The sequence below is a fragment of the Rhynchophorus ferrugineus genome, unplaced genomic scaffold, assembly GCF_030347505.1.
Source record: "Rhynchophorus ferrugineus isolate W39M unplaced genomic scaffold, kcgeb_rfMv2 rfM17, whole genome shotgun sequence".
Lineage (NCBI taxonomy): Eukaryota > Metazoa > Arthropoda > Insecta > Coleoptera > Curculionidae > Rhynchophorus > Rhynchophorus ferrugineus.
Window position 1 is genome coordinate 2,020,179 of NW_027472596.1, and position 16,016 is coordinate 2,036,194.

The 16,016-nt window shown below is 35.7% G+C and overlaps 1 protein-coding gene across 1 annotated transcript; it reads right to left on the reverse strand.

The window, feature by feature from the left end:
• Positions 1–1,318: 1,318 nt before the first annotated feature.
• On the reverse strand, positions 1,319–15,994 carry LOC143205813 (piwi-like protein Siwi). Its single transcript, XM_076418835.1, has 16 exons — positions 15,693–15,994; positions 15,401–15,636; positions 15,089–15,310; positions 13,531–15,030; positions 13,405–13,471; positions 13,229–13,345; positions 12,920–13,165; positions 11,726–11,982; positions 11,485–11,668; positions 11,189–11,422; positions 7,928–8,239; positions 5,707–5,931; positions 5,555–5,654; positions 4,949–5,142; positions 4,430–4,895; positions 1,319–1,644 (listed from the first exon to the last, which is right to left on the reverse strand). Exons 4-16 carry the CDS (start codon positions 13,819–13,821, stop codon positions 1,602–1,604), a joined length of 2,736 nt encoding a protein of 911 aa, XP_076274950.1. The 5' UTR covers positions 13,822–15,030; positions 15,089–15,310; positions 15,401–15,636; positions 15,693–15,994; the 3' UTR covers positions 1,319–1,601.
• Positions 15,995–16,016: the final 22 nt, after the last annotated feature.

The window sequence follows — 16,016 nt, forward strand, 5'->3', positions numbered from 1 at the left end:
GGGCGCTTCGATTTAAATTGGATTATTTATTATATTTGATAGTAAAAAAATGGTTCTGTGCAACTAAGCACAAAAATAACACAATTGAATAAATTGAACTAAAATGTATCATCGCAAATAATCTAAATTTGCCTACAATAGATTTGTGACCGGTCGTGCAACTACCAATATTTTATATTGATTTGAAGCCAAAAGGAAATAATAAACATGTTTAGGAGATTGATGATTTGGACCACAATGTCATTAAATGTGAGCCACCAAACACAAAAAGAATCATCCCACAATGCGCCAGATGTCAAGCATATGGGAAATTAAAACATATTGTTGCAAGTTGTGTGATGCGTGAAATGCGCAGGAGAGCATGCGACCAATAATTGCACACGCAAAACACTTGACGACAAAGTAAAATGTGTTAACTCTGACGGTGACCATCCTGCAAATTATAGGGGATGCCTAGTCCATAAAGTGTTGCAAAAAAAATGTATCCAGCACTGGGAGAAAAAAGGAACTTACAGTCACCAAAACAGGCCATACCATCTAACTCGCCTAAAGCAACAATGCAACATACTCAGAGGATAAAAAAATAAAATACATACTTTATTTATTTCACGAACTTCATTTTTCACTTACGTATTATTTCTTACACTAGTTTTTGACCAGAAATACTATAAATGAATTTCAAAAGGACTTTTGTAAAGTAATAAAGTAAAGGTGTAACGTAATAAAGGTAATATTTTTAATTTATATTTTTATAATGTCTAACTCATAGCGAAATTTCAACATATACGGTATTTTATTTTCGGCTGAATATATCTTCTGATGATTTAGATTATTTTTTAGTCATTAAAGAATTGTAAATGTTTGAAATATCTTTAGGAATCGATAAGTAGAATACTAAAGTTGTATAAACATAAGAGTGTTATGTCATATTACCATAATCTTCAAATGAGTTAGATTTCAATATTATTCGTATTTTCTATCTTACCATAACCAAATCATAATTTCTTTCTTATGCTATTGTGAAAAGTATACGCGCCTCCGAACCAAACCGTTAAATAAATTTGATGGACCCGAATTTTCGAGTTAATTTCGATCACGAGAAAATACCGCTACGGAGAATACGTTTGCCGATTACAATATACGCCCAGAGACAGAACTGTTCGCTTCCTTCATGTCTGTACTCAGTATAACCCTCTAGCTATACAGCGTAGCATTTTTTCTTATAGTTTTAGATGCACCTGGAGGCTTGGCAAGTAAACGAGAGGGCCGAGGCCGCCTACCTGAAGATCCTGGACTGGAAGTTCGAATAAAACAAATATTTTTGTTGTTTATTGTTATATAGTTTTTATTATTATGAAAATATTGTCAAAACTTTTATGATATTAAAAAAGAATGTACATTCATGTCTTAATTCTAAAATGTAATCCTATATTAACTAACATATAACTTTAAATCAGGTACGGTGGACGAACTTCCAAAGTGCCTTTATGAACTACATCGTTTAGGTATGTGTGAATAAAAACAAAACCTGAGATCTCTTAAAAACAAAACAAAAAATTCTTCTCCTAAAAGAAACAACTGTGTTCACATGCATAGATCCATCACATGAAATATAGGGTCTCGTTCAATCCGGCTATGGCAGGTCTATTAAAGAAAAAAAAAACGATTTCATCAACTATTTAATAATATGACGAATGCTAAATTATAAATAATATGGTGAATGCGAAATTATCAAATAATATGGCAAATACAATATTATAAACATGGTGACCCCTTTCGGTGATCATTTCCCTTAACCTTCCTCCACTCTTCCTAAACAACAACAGTAGATTAAATTAAATTAACTTTTTTTTTGGAACTGTAATTTTTTAAACTAATGTCAATATTCCAAATATCTCAGGGATAATGAGGCTTGGTTTCCTTATGACTTTCTGATGGGCAATGCAGTACAATACAAAATATTTATGATAATTTACATATTATGATTACTATTAGATAGTCAGAAAAAGACTAGATCTATAATCGGTTATTTTGAACAAAAGCAACTTAATATAATGTCTATTCAAAGCTTTTTTAGTAAAGCGCCATGTATATTTGTGTTGTCGAAACATCGCAATGTTACCACATCAACTCTGAGTTTTAGTTCAGTTTGACTTTGACATACAAGAATATTCTATTCTACATAGAATAATTGAACAAAAATAAAGCAACAATAATTTATAGGTAAGAGTTAAAACCTCTTAACAACTCTTAAGTTATAATTCAGTTTGGCACTGACATAAAAAAAATCTAATCTAAATAAAATAATTGAACAAAAATGTTACCAAATATAATTTATTTTAACATTATAATATATCTAAAAACTACAGTTAATTATACAGCCACAATAATTTATAGATAAGAGTTAAAACCTCGTATCATAATTGTTTTCTAGAATTTTGCATATGTCTGACAGGTGGTCGTCACCGTCCGGTTGTCAGATGTACGCTAAATTACTCAAAACATTACATATAATTATTACAGGTTATAAACCTATTATTACAGGTTTTAGTCTTTTATTTTGATAAATTTTAAGTCGCTCCGTAATATATCATATTACTTCAGATATTCAGGGTCACAAATTGATTGCGGCTTTAATAGATTATTTCGAAAAGAAACGGGGTAACGGAGGCCCTCTTTGCCGGTAAATTTCGTTAGAGAGGTAATTATTGATGATATTAAATAATATAAGCCCCTACAATTTTAATGAATATGTTTTTTAGCAGTGTGCCGGCGTGCTAAATATTACTGTGGGTAGTGTGAATAACATCGCTTACAAAATGAAGAATAATACGTTAGAGAAAATTGTCTCTCTGGAAAGTATACATAAAAGAATTAGGGACATGTAGCTTTTTGAGGTATACACTCTTACAGGGTATAGATTTTAAACGGTGTAAAGATAACCCTCGGATAGGTTTAATGGAACTTCCAGATATTACCTTAAAATTAAAATAATATAAGAAACTTGAATATTTCAAAATGGTTCATTGTGGCACTCTTGGCAAGACAGTAACAAAAAAAGTGTAAAGACAACAAATATTGATGGAAAAAGGTAAAAGTTTCAATAGTATTCGATTAGGTTTTGTTGGTCATATATACTTATTAATAGTTAATTGCAGATATATTGCTAATTAGGCATGGTAATTACGATGTCGATTACCAAATTGCATTATCTCTTATAGTTTCCGAGATATGGACTATCGAAATTTTACAATTTTGGCTCTGCTTCTAACTTGCCAAAATTGGAAAATGGTCTTATGAATTACCGATGTCGCGTATTATATCTATTAATAATTAATTGCAGATATATTGCTGGTCGAGAAGGATAATCCAACAAAAACTGTTTGGATATGTGGAAGGAAGCATTGTCAACTATAACACCTTCAGTTTGGATGAACTTGGTAAGACATACAGAGGAAGTAATTGATAAATGGTGGAATCGTGAACATGTTTTAGACAGATTAGAAATTAACAGTTTAGTGATTGCGTCGGAAAGTGAAAGTGACTGAAGGAAACATTCAGGATATGTGATAATGCTGAAATGTGCAGTGCCGGAAATTCCTGAGACAGAGTGATGAGAGTGTAATCAACTAAATGTATGCACATAATTAATTGAATATAACTGTAGAAAATGGTATTGTAGGGCGTGAAAGATTTGTGTGCACAGATATGATTGTAATTGTTCAAAATTAAACATGTGCAATAAGTTAGAATGTATGAGTAGAGATTGAATACAACTGGTTTTGTAGATATGGTAAATGCATTAGACGGAATTCAGTGACTAAGTTTATGAAGAATGGTGTACACAGATAGTAGCAGAAGAAATAAAATATACAGTGATGCCAAGATGACTTAACAAGTAAACACACCATCGAAGGAAGAACTAAACGTAAAAAGGTAAATATGCTCTAGAATGAACTCGCTTCTGAGATATATAATTGTTAATTAGGTAGATGATTAGGCCTCTACCAGGGGATACCACTACATAAAAAAAACGCGCCTAGAAATTCTGCCTCATGGGTGGCGTGGAAGGAGTTCAATGTAAACAAAACAAATCTAACCTACAAACTATTATACCAATGTTCTTAATTATAGTTTTAAGTCTTTCAATAGTATATGTATTATGTTATGTACTATAATGTTAAAATAAATTGTATTCGTAACATTTTTGTTCAATTATTTTATTTAGATTAGAATTTTCTTGTATGTCAAAGCTAAATTGAATTAAAACACAGAGTTGATGCGGCAACGTTGCAATGTTTCGACGTCACAAATATCCATGACAAAAAACTTTGAATAGACTATACATTTAAGAGAAGTCACAATACTATTAAATAAAATAGTGAATGCGGCGGCAAGACACAAAGATTTAATCGACACAAAAACTCACCTGTGCAGATATTGGGCCGTCATGAAAGCAAGTTTATGGGCGTACTGACAGGGAGCCGGCACGCGGATGGTACCGGACCAATTGAAGTACATGTGCGTGAGCTTGAATGTGAACCTCTGGATCCTGTTGGCGTCTATGCCCAATGTATCCTCGATGATGTTGTAACTGGTAGGCGCTACGGTTCCCTGATTGACACACTGGGACACCAGGAAGAAGTCGTACCGTTCCGGCAACGTGATGACGTCGTCGACGACCGTACCCGCCGGTGGATTGCTGCTCAGCCCGTCCGCTTGGGCCCTAAAAATTTTGGTGTTAATACGCTTCGATACTATGATGAAGGCCAGCTTCAGGGGTCGGTCCTTGAACAGATCGCTCTTCAGCTTCTCCTTCAGCAATTCCACCTCGTGTTCCTTCACGTATTTTATCTGACCGTCGCCCACACCATCTCTGTATACCACTATGCGTTCTGAAACGATATAAGATAAAAATCGTCGGTGGTACCGGACACCGCGTCCTTACCTGGATATACACCATTCCGCGACTGGAAGTGTTCGCAGGCCAACGTGACAAAGGCGGCTATGTTACTGCTGAGCTCTTGCTCTTGCGCGTGCTCCACTGCCATGCTGAAATACTGTGAGCATCCTACATCAATGGAGGCCACCATTCCGGCGAAACTCTTCCCTTTGTTGGCAGTATCACGGCAGACGTCGTAACTGAAAGGAGGCGCAAAAGAATTAGTATGGAGTATGGGAAAAGGAACAAATACCGCAAGTTTGGTAAATAGCCTGTATTGTTCCGATACATATAAAAAGATAAAAGAGGCTATAATAATTATACCGTTGTAGTGCGCCGTTGTTTAAATATACGGCAATATTACAGAAAGTCGTCTAAAATAAGTAGTAGATGAGTCGCTAACAGAATTGCAGAGAAAACAAATAGTGGAAAAATTCGATCCTAAAAAACATCACGTCATATTACAGTCTTCCCTTGACATATCATGGCCAGGTTTCCCTGGAGCCATCTTATGTTAAAACAGCGGGTTTTAATTCGTACCCATGGGAGTTTTGAAAATATGGGTACTCATTTGAGTACCGTCATCGTTTGAAACAACGTTACGTCACTTACCCTACGACCATCGTAAATCTAGGCATGGTAGAACCCCACGGCGACCCGCCAAGCTTACAGTTCATCTGTATGGCGATCTTCATAGCTACCGACCGATTATCTGAAATCAAACGAGACTGAGCGCCGATATCACGAATTCCATGAGCACCTACTCTTCTGAACGGTCTTCGCTACGGCCACCTGGCACGGCATCGCCCTATCCACGTAGCATTTCTTCTTCACCGCGGTGTATTTATCGTGGGAATTACTGGTGAGTACCACGAACACCAGCTGGGCGTGGAGGGTCGACATGGCGTATTCCAAACCGCCCAGGTAGCTCTGCGCCCGATCGTCCCCCAAATCGACGGTTTTTACCCCCGAGATTTGGAATTTCATCACTGGAAAACGAAACAGACATTCATTAGCCGTAAGCGACAGTAGCAGCTGATTTTGCATGATCATAGTCAGCATTCGGCGAGTTTCCACAGTTTACGCTTGATTTTGCGGCGTTGCCGTTCACAAGCGATCGAAAGGTTGAATCCAACAACGACTGCGGCAGCCACTTTTGTTTCAAACCTGGCGCTGGTTGGAGTTTTAGTATCACTTAATTGTTTGTATGGTATCCTATATTATTATATTATATATTCATACATTAAGTTAGCTTAAGCGTTATATTTAGCGTTGGGAACTATCGAATGAAAACGACTATCGACTTTTTAATAATTGACTACTTTTTACTATCGACTGTTTCAATCGTTATTTTCGGCCCGACTGATTTTGTCATTATTTACTATCGACTTTTTTGTCGGGTACTTTTAGTTACTATTTTTGGTTCTACTAATTTCATTCGACTGATTCTTCTGGCTCTGTCGTAGTAGCCGCGACCTTGACAAAAATTTACCCAGTTTATGCTTCCATAGATTTATATGTAATATATATAGTTTTATAATTTTGTGGTAATTTGCTTGTAAATAACAATATGTTGTATATTAATATAGCAGCATTTTGGAACGATATTTTTCAAGATTGTTAATGTAATAGGGCAAAAAGATTAAAATTGTGAATGATAAATAGTAAAATATTTTTGACTTTTTACGGCACTAATAGGTAATATTTCGATTACTCCCTCGATTTTTGTTAAACAATACTTTCGTTCAATAATAAAGTATTTACTTTATTTAAAAAAGCTCTAGTAGTTATTGTGGGATCATTTTTAAAACTAACATATTAAAATACGATAAAACATGTGTGGGGTCTTATACCATTCTATAGAAAAATTCAATTCGTTTTTACATATCCACAGAACATTCCAATATAAAAGTAATTCTATTTCGTTTAAAATGAAATATTAAATTGCATGTTAATAGTATTCAGTAATTATTTTTTTCCTTCTCGTCTTTTTTAAAGGTATTACGTAAGGGAATATTTACATCTCCGACTCGCTTATACTACCGTTAGAAAATATAATCACAGTACATCTTCGTCGACATCACGAATTAGAAAAAAAATGTCGAACCGTGCATTTGAATTTTTGAATAGTAATTACTAATTTTAGTCGCTAGTTTTTTGACTATCGACTTTTTTTTTCTGTTTTACGACTATCGTCTGTTTTCAGTCGATAGTTCCTAGGCTTGTTATATTGTTTTGTAAGGTTAAGAATCTTGTTGTTTATAATTTATTTACTTTTGTACACTTCATATTTTAATCATAAATAGTAGATATTAATATATAAACCAATGACCTGTAAATAGTGTTAAAAAACTTTCACCCACTATATATATAATTGACCATACGAATATAAAAGTTCACATAAATATGACTCAATGTTCTTTACGTGAGTATATCCCATCAAAATCCCAGCTCGTTGATCATAAAGCAAACTAAAATCATAAAAATATTAGCATTTATAAATTTTAGCTTAATCGATCTGGAATTCATAAGACTGTATCCAAAGGTGGGAGGTGAGCGTTAATAAAATAAGATAAAAGTATGATTTTAACCAAAGCCAAAGCCAAGTCTCCCTGCTAAAATTGCAATAGATATCATATTGTATGAAACCCGAGCTAATAAACCTGACCAGTGGCAATTTGAAAAGATTGGACTTATTGACTCATAAAGATTTATATAATATTCAGCAAGCAAATCAATTGAATATCACAGGTACAAAATATAAAAGCGATGCTACAAGTGTTGAAGCATGGGTAAACAAGGTCAAAAATACAGGATGTGTCTGATATACGCCACAATCTTAGTTTCTGGGTACCTACCCTACTTTAAAAAATTCGAGATAGTTTATTTTATTTATACTACATTCTTCGAATTTACATATGACTTGCGAGAACTGGCAAAGTTGAACACTCAAATCAACATGGTATGGGGTGATAAATTACTCACCTCGGGCGACCTGTTGTATGCTGGCGACAAACTCGCCGGTGGCTTTCTTGAGCCGTACCGGACACACCACCACCAGCGCGTCCAACTTGGCAGGCGCGAACATGGTGGCAGTCTTCAGGTTGCCGGTCCAATCGGCACGAGGTCCGGGCATGAGCGAACCCGAGCCGCCAGCGAGGGTTTCCTGCGGTAACACGCGTCCTGTGAACTGGACCAGGTCCTGGGCCAGCTTCAGGTCCCATTTCTTGAGTTCTTCAATAGCCTTCGGGCATTTTTGCAGCTTCGCGCTGAACTCGCGCAGTTTGTTCATCCGGGCTAGAGTGGAGCAGATAGAGAATGAGAACGCTATTGGGGGTGTTAGCCACCGAAAAAAATATCGATATTTCTAAGAAAAAGCAAAAACAGTTAAATATTAGAGTAAAGAAATATATATTTCTTTTAAATAATAAAAATGTTTGGCGGAACTTTAAAATTAACTACCAAAATTCACTAAACCTTTACAATTGTAATAATATAGTTAATATATTACTAATATAACGATATTTAATCTATTTCGAACAAATATCAAAAAATATCGATAGATCGACCAAAAATATGGATATTTTTTTCAGAAAATATCGATATATTTTCTGCATCCCTAGAACGCAATATTGCAACTCGATGCGGAGCCGACAACCATTTTGGATTGGGTTAAGTTGGACTTTACCGAAAAAATGTCTCAATATATTTTTTTATTACTCCTCGTGAGTCCACAATCTGCCCTATTGGCAATAAGTATTTCTTATGTCTATATTATATATACATGGCATGTAGAAAATCACTTCATTAAGCAATCTTCTGTATAAAATATTATCTTAATTAATTAGTCTTATTCTAAAGTCTACATATGTCTAGTAATCCGATCAGGTGGTGTTAAACGTTTTAGTCTACGCACTTCACTATCACGTCGCATATTTAGCTGATTAGCGAGTACATTGGGATGCACTGACACTCCTTCGAAGTACTTCACACAAACACGTTGAATTACACTCGTTATAGGTTCTAGAGGAATATCGCGTTGTATCATTTTATTTGAAATATAGTACGGAGCATCAACAATGACACGCAACACCTTATTTTGGAACCGTTGAATGATGGGTATATTAGAATTGCTAGCGGTACCCCATAGTTGGATTCCATATGTCCAAATGGACTTGAGTATAGACTCACACAGCAATACCTTGTTATCTAATGATAATTTGGATTTGCGCCCGATGAGCCAATACATTTGATATAATTTTAGTCCCAGTTGTTTCCGTTTAGAGAGTATATGCTTCTTCCAGGTTAGGCGTCGATCTAAGTGCATACCAAGATATTTAACATGCTCTGCTTGGGGGAGTTGACGATGATTGATATTCACTGGTGGACATGTTCTTCCACGCAGGGTAAACGTTATATGCGTTGATTTTGTTTCATTGGCTTTATGGCAACTTTATTGACCCTTAATTTCTCGTGCGCTAAATCCACTTGAAATGGCGAATCTAGAGAGCTAGTAATTCTATTTTCCTCATCTTTATGCAGCTGAGACTGGAAACCCAGCAGCGCCCGCAGACATCTGGAGAATCTCGAAAAGTCAAAAAAGACATTCACCCCCCTGAAATCTGCATGGTCAGGAAATTTCGTAGTCTCCTTGCCGAATCCTTCGAAAAACTAATGGGATGCCTACCTTTTAAAAAAGGAAGTGGCGCCACTCGAAACAAAAACGTCATCAGAGAGGCCAATAATCTAGTGAAAATAATGCCTCCAAACTCTCTCCAAAACCATCTAGTCTCACCAAAAATGCTACAAAAAATCATCAGCAAACTGAAGCCCAAAAAGGCACCTGGATACGATGAAATATCAGTATTCCAACTGAAAAAGCTCTCAGCTTTTTGCAGAGCAGAACCATATCATATCAGACGAACAACACGGGTTCAGACCCAAATATTAATGTGCAAAGTTCGACGGTCTCTTTCTCCGGGCTCCCTCGAATAGCTATGTCGTCAACTATGAAAAAGGTCAATCACTCGAATAAACCATAAATAATCCCATTAGTTTCTACCATTTTACAAAGTTCCAATCTTCACTTCTCAGATATACATAAAGGACATGCAGCTTTTTGAGGGATGTAAGACATCCTTTCATACACTCTTACAAGGGCATATGGTTTAAATGCTGTGAAGATCCACTGCCAGTTGTAAAAATAATTCAATTTTTTAAACTATTTGAATTTGTGTTTATCTTGATGAAACTTATATTGAATATTTCATAAAGGTTCATTGTGGCACTCTTGGCAAGAAAGTAACAAAAAAGTGTAGAGACAACAAAAATTGATGGAAAAAGGAAAAAGGTAAAAGTTGCAATAGTATTCGATTAGGTTTAGTTAGTCATTATATTTATTAACAATTAATTGCAGATATATTGCTAGTGGAGAAGGATATTCCATCAAAAACTGTTTAGGTATGTGGAAGAAAGCATAGTCAACCATAGCACTTTCGATTTGGATGAACTCGATAAGACATACATAGGAAGAAATTGATAAATTCTGATTAGAAATTAACAGTTTGGTAATTGGATTGGACAGTGAGTCGGAAAGTGAAATTGACTGAAGGAAACTTTAAGGATATGAGGTAATGCTGTGCAATGTTGGAAATTCCTGAGACAGTGTGATGGGAGTGGAAAAAGCTAAAAGTATGCATGGTAATTAATTATATATTAACTGAATATAACTGTAGAAAATGGTATTGTAGGGCGTGAAAGGTTTGTATGCACAGATATGATTGTAATTGTTCAAAATTAAATATGGGCATTAGGTTATAACGTATAAGGAGAGAATAAATACTGCTTTGTAGATATGGTAGATGTATTAGACATAATTCAGTGATTAATTTTATGAAGAATGGTGTACATAGATGGTAGCAGAAGAAATAAAATATACAGTGATACCAAGATGACTTCTAAAAAAGGTAAATATGCTCTCGAATGAAAGTAAAATACGTCTCTAATGTATACAATTGTTAATTGGGTGGGTGTTGTGGAAAAGAGTTTAATGGAAGCAAAACAAATCTAACGTACAAACTTATACCTGTGTTCCAAATTGTAGTTTTAAGTCCTTCGATAATATATGTATTGAATGTTAAAATAAATTATATTTAATGACATTTTTGTTCAATTATTTCATTTATTTTCGATGTCACAAATATCTATGACGCATTACTAAAAACACTTTGAATAGACTATACTTACCACTTGATCCGATACGGGTGTGTTCGCTCAGGGACTTCATCAGCTGGAAGTTCTCTCTCTGTTTCTCCGTCAGACCCGTCATCGTGCATAGCTGGGGCACCAGCATGACGATCTCTGGCATTCCGGCTCGGATTTCTCGCGGTTTGGACCGGGAAATGAGCATTGGCTGATTATTGCGGGTTATGCGGACGCGGTATCTCTCTTCGAAATATTGGCGGTAACTAATTTCGGTTCCTACAAACAACGGGCACGGCATAATCACACGACGAGTCCCCGAATCGCGCCGATAATCTTACCATCGCGTTTCTTGAATTTGCTATCTGGGTTCTGATCGTAATCGACGTCGTCTATCCGGTAGGTCTTGTTGTTGTAGTAGGTCATGACGATGCAGCCCATCACCCGTTGCTGGAACTCTTTCCTGGCGTTACGATCGTTCTGACACTCCAATAGAAGGTCATAGACGTTGTCGGTACGGAGGACCTGCAAATATACGAACGTGATAAGCTTCAGTCTTGGCCGAAATATCCTAGAACGCACCTTAAAGTTTAGATCGATGTTCAACATGATCTGTTTTTCATGCTGCCTCATCGACGTGATATAACCGGGCCACAGCTCCAGATTATACTGCGGTATAGTCACCTTGTACATAGGATCGAAATAATTTCTCCCCAGCAGCTTGAACTCGAGCGACTCCAGGCAACGCCTGACGATGAGATTGAAGATCTGCAGGTAGTGCCAGTCGCCCCAGTTCACCTCTCCCACCAAGCGAATGGACACCAAGTATTTCACGTTATCTGCAAAACATCACTCGCCAATGAGTCGACGGAAACTTGAAAATAAACCCGGCTAACACAATCGGCATGACCTGGCGTATTTACCAGACGTTATCCCTCTTGATTAATGCTTCTTTTGACGAAACATGACCTGCTCGGTATTTTCAAAAATATATCATACAGAAATAACAAAGACCTTCCAATGTTGGTATCAGCATGTAAAGACTAGCGATCATGCTTTTAATTTTTTTTTAATACTACTCCAAAAATCTATAGCCTGTAAGAGCACAGAACTAGCTAAAAGACTGGAAGTGAATAGATTTCTCATCGTGGGAGAGGAAATATATAAAACTGATACCAAATTAAAAAACAAGAGGAGAGTCGAGTTGAAGGTTTGCAGTTATTGATATTGGATAATGTTGAATTATAGGACGAAGGGACTAATTGGTAGCTAAATTAGCTACAGAATCATTGAGTTACTAGCTGGCCATTTTTAAACATATCGGTGTAGATCCAGTCAACCAAATGTGCACAACGAAAAGGTTTTGAACCATTGACACATATTCATATGTTTTATACCATTAATTTGACTTTCTGCTATCAACAAATGACGCGATTGAAATATGGGATTAAAAAATATTCCATCACAGACATCCTAGATCACACACATCTTTAGTAGCTCCGGAAAAATCGGTTGGCGCAACCATATGTTTACTATATAACCTAAACTAGAAAGATTGTTATTTATTCATACTAACGGAGCAAATCTCACTTTAAAAGGATCTTGTGAAGATCATTTGGTTTAGATTTTCGCTCAGAAAATCCAGAAATTGCCAAAATCATGATATTACCAGAAAAGTGGGAAAAGCTCATCGATCAAATTGATACGCTCAATAAATGTATAAATATATTCGCTTTTAAAATCATGAAAAACAATCTGTAGTCCTTTAGCACTTACCATCATCAGCAACAGCCAATTCCAAGGGATCTGGCTGGAGCTTGGTTGGGGTGTAGAGAGCAGCACCATCAAACAATATGCCTGAAGAAAGTTTGTTTACGAAGGCTCTGCGAACTAGGGCCCGTCGTGTTTTTGTATTGTCCAGTTCCGGTTTAAAATCGACACGGTACTGATTCAGTCCCCACTTGGTCGCGCTCAGCAGCGGAAAAAAGTTCGCTTTGAGCAAGATCTTTTCTCCATCCGAGCCTACAAAATAGAAAATCATCAACCATCATCTGTTGTGTCTTAAGCACGTTTAGAGGTCCTAACCTTGTTTGGTCGCATAATGTTTGGGCTTCGTGTCCACGATTTCTTTCCGATTAGTTCTTCCTTTAACCCCCCCTCCTCCGCCACGTTTCTCGTCATCTGTACCACCAGTCTGTCGAACTATAAATCAATAATGTCTAATACTACTCATCTACAAAATGAATCAGAGACAATCTTACCTTGAGCTGCCAAGGTTTGTTGTTGTTCTTCAACGCATATAGTTCCTGGACCACGTCCCGCAGATTGCTGCAAATTATGCATAATATCACCCACAATAACTCATAACGTTATCAACAACGTCTCACCTGCGGAAGGGAATCTGGAGGTCCGCGAGCGCCCCACTGACTCTGTTGACCTGACGCTTGCGGCGGGGGCTGGGACTGAGATTGTTGGACTTTGGGGCCCCACTGGCCCTGTGGTGCTTGATGTTGTTGCGAAGCTCCTCGGGTGCCCCAGGCTCCTTGCGGTGCAAAAGTTCTGGAGCCACCTTGACGAGATGAGCCTTGCGAGGGACCCGGTCTGGGGCCGCTGCCTCGGCCCTGCTGATGTTCGCCTCTGGCTCGGCCGTGAGCCCTGCCCCTCGGTCTGTTTTCCATTACAAACCTATACAAATTTCGTTGATTTTAACGCGTAAATAGAAACGAATAAATTTTAAGAAAGAACAAAGCTGCTTAACGGACAAAAATATTAGAAAACTGCTTACCTGTTAAAGAAACAAACAAAACTAAACCCTCACAAGTTTTTAAACTCATTAATCATGTAAATCTCAGCAAATATTAATATAAATAGGCGAATAATACAAAAATACAATCAGCCCTTATACGGAAGCGAGGGAAAATGAATGACAATTCCCTCGCGTTTCAGTCGGTAAATAAGTTTTCTTACTTTTCTTTCTAATGAAGTTAGCAATTAGCGCTGGACATAATATATAGATTCGAATAAATTAAAATATTTCAATTGTAATTCCTTCATTCTGATAATAATAATATGATTATAATTTAGTTTATAAGTTATAAACCCGATTTTCCAATGTATCTCAGATATATACACCACCACAGATGATATTTAAATTAAATATCTCAAAATATCAAACAATACATTTAGAACCAAATGAACAATTTTAGGATATAGAATGGTGGGTACAGACTTGAGCATTCGGGGCGAATTTCCTGTGAAAATTGAAAATGCGCACGAGCAGAACTGAATTCTCTTTGCTTAGTTCCAGTGTTCGCCACAATAACTTTCGGCGCTTGGCGACAAACAGAACGCAGGATACAGAACAAACAGGACGAACGGATTTAGTTAACAAATTTGAGTGAACGTGGAAAATATTGGCGATTATGAATGACATGTTTTGATTTCGAGAAGGTAACCCTGTTTTTCCTTTTAATTTAATGATTACTATAAAGATGATTTTGAATGATAACTACGTGTTTTATATCTATTAATGATTAATAATAATAAAACATATAATTATATAAAAACCCCATAAAAATACGAAAAATTAAAATATTTATATATAACTTGCAGGAATCTGGAATATTTAACTTTGAAATTTGTTACAATAATATGGAAAAAGTATTACACAACTAGTACGAGAAAAGATGTTTAATAATAGCCCCATATAAAATAATTATTAACAACATGAAAATATTAAGTTTGCAATATTAATTAAAATATTGTAAGCAATGCAAACATTTTAAAATGTGACGAACAGATCAACATGTAAAAATAACCACCCATTAAACGCACTATACTTAACAATCGCTTCTTAGCTTTTTTATAAAAAGAGCCATATCTTCGACCTAAAATATAAAATAAAAATTATTAAACACAACAGTTTTAGAGAAAAGAGTCACTTGCCTATGTTATTCTTTAGACAGCAAATATATCACTGGTTTCAAGGTGTTAATCCTTCATTTTCTCCAAGGTATGTCTCAAATGTGCTTGTTATGAAGTTTATTTTTTACTTTATGATTTGAAAGGATTCTAGCATAATATCCTCTTATAAGGACTGTGACTCTTCCATCCAAATCATCTTGCACTTGATAGCTTTTATTTTTTCATACTACATAGCAATAGTGTCTGAAATAATTTAAACCCAGTAAACAATTATCTTCAAAATAGTAATAAAATATATACAAAATACATCATGCAGTAAATATAAATTCATACTAGTTTATATAATTTCTGTCCATATCATTGACGGATGAATTGCCTGATTGACATTTATACATTTTGTGCCACAACATAAAAGTAATATTCTAAATTTAAGGTTTGATTATGTCTACCTCATCGGGAAATTTACACATATACATTATTTTTTCTTGGGACTGTATATATTCTCTGGTGAATTTGGATCATTTTGTAATTGTTACAAAAATGTATATGTTTGAAATCTCTTCACGAATCTATAAATAGAATACTAAAGCCATATAAACATAAGAGTTTTATGTTATATTCTTACCATAAACTTCAAACGTGGTGAATTTCAATATTATTCGTATTTTCTTCCTTATCATAACTGTTTATTATGCTACCAGCCATACTTACAATAATTTCATACTCTTTTAAAAACTCTTAGACGGTACATATTATTTTAGCAATAAACATTGCTTTTTAGGAAAAGAAAACTACACGTCCCATCAAGAAATGTTTCACAAGACATTTTATCATAGCAAAAAAAGAACATTTTTTTGCGATATGCCATCGTGAAAAGTATGGTTATAAACAAAAAATACTAGCAGCTGTTTGCATCATTGAAACACTGTCATTCGAGGGACTGCAACAT

Coding starts and splice junctions, on each gene's coding strand:
- LOC143205813 (XM_076418835.1), bottom strand. CDS start 13,821: ATGGAAAACAGACCGAGGGGCAGGGCTCACGGCCGAGCCAGAGGCGAA. Junction 13,346..13,404: donor ACAAACCTTGGCAGCTCAAG/GTAAGATTGTCT, acceptor ATTGATTTATAG/TTCGACAGACTGGTGGTACA. Junction 11,669..11,725: donor ACATCGATCTAAACTTTAAG/GTGCGTTCTAGG, acceptor GTATATTTGCAG/GTCCTCCGTACCGACAACGT.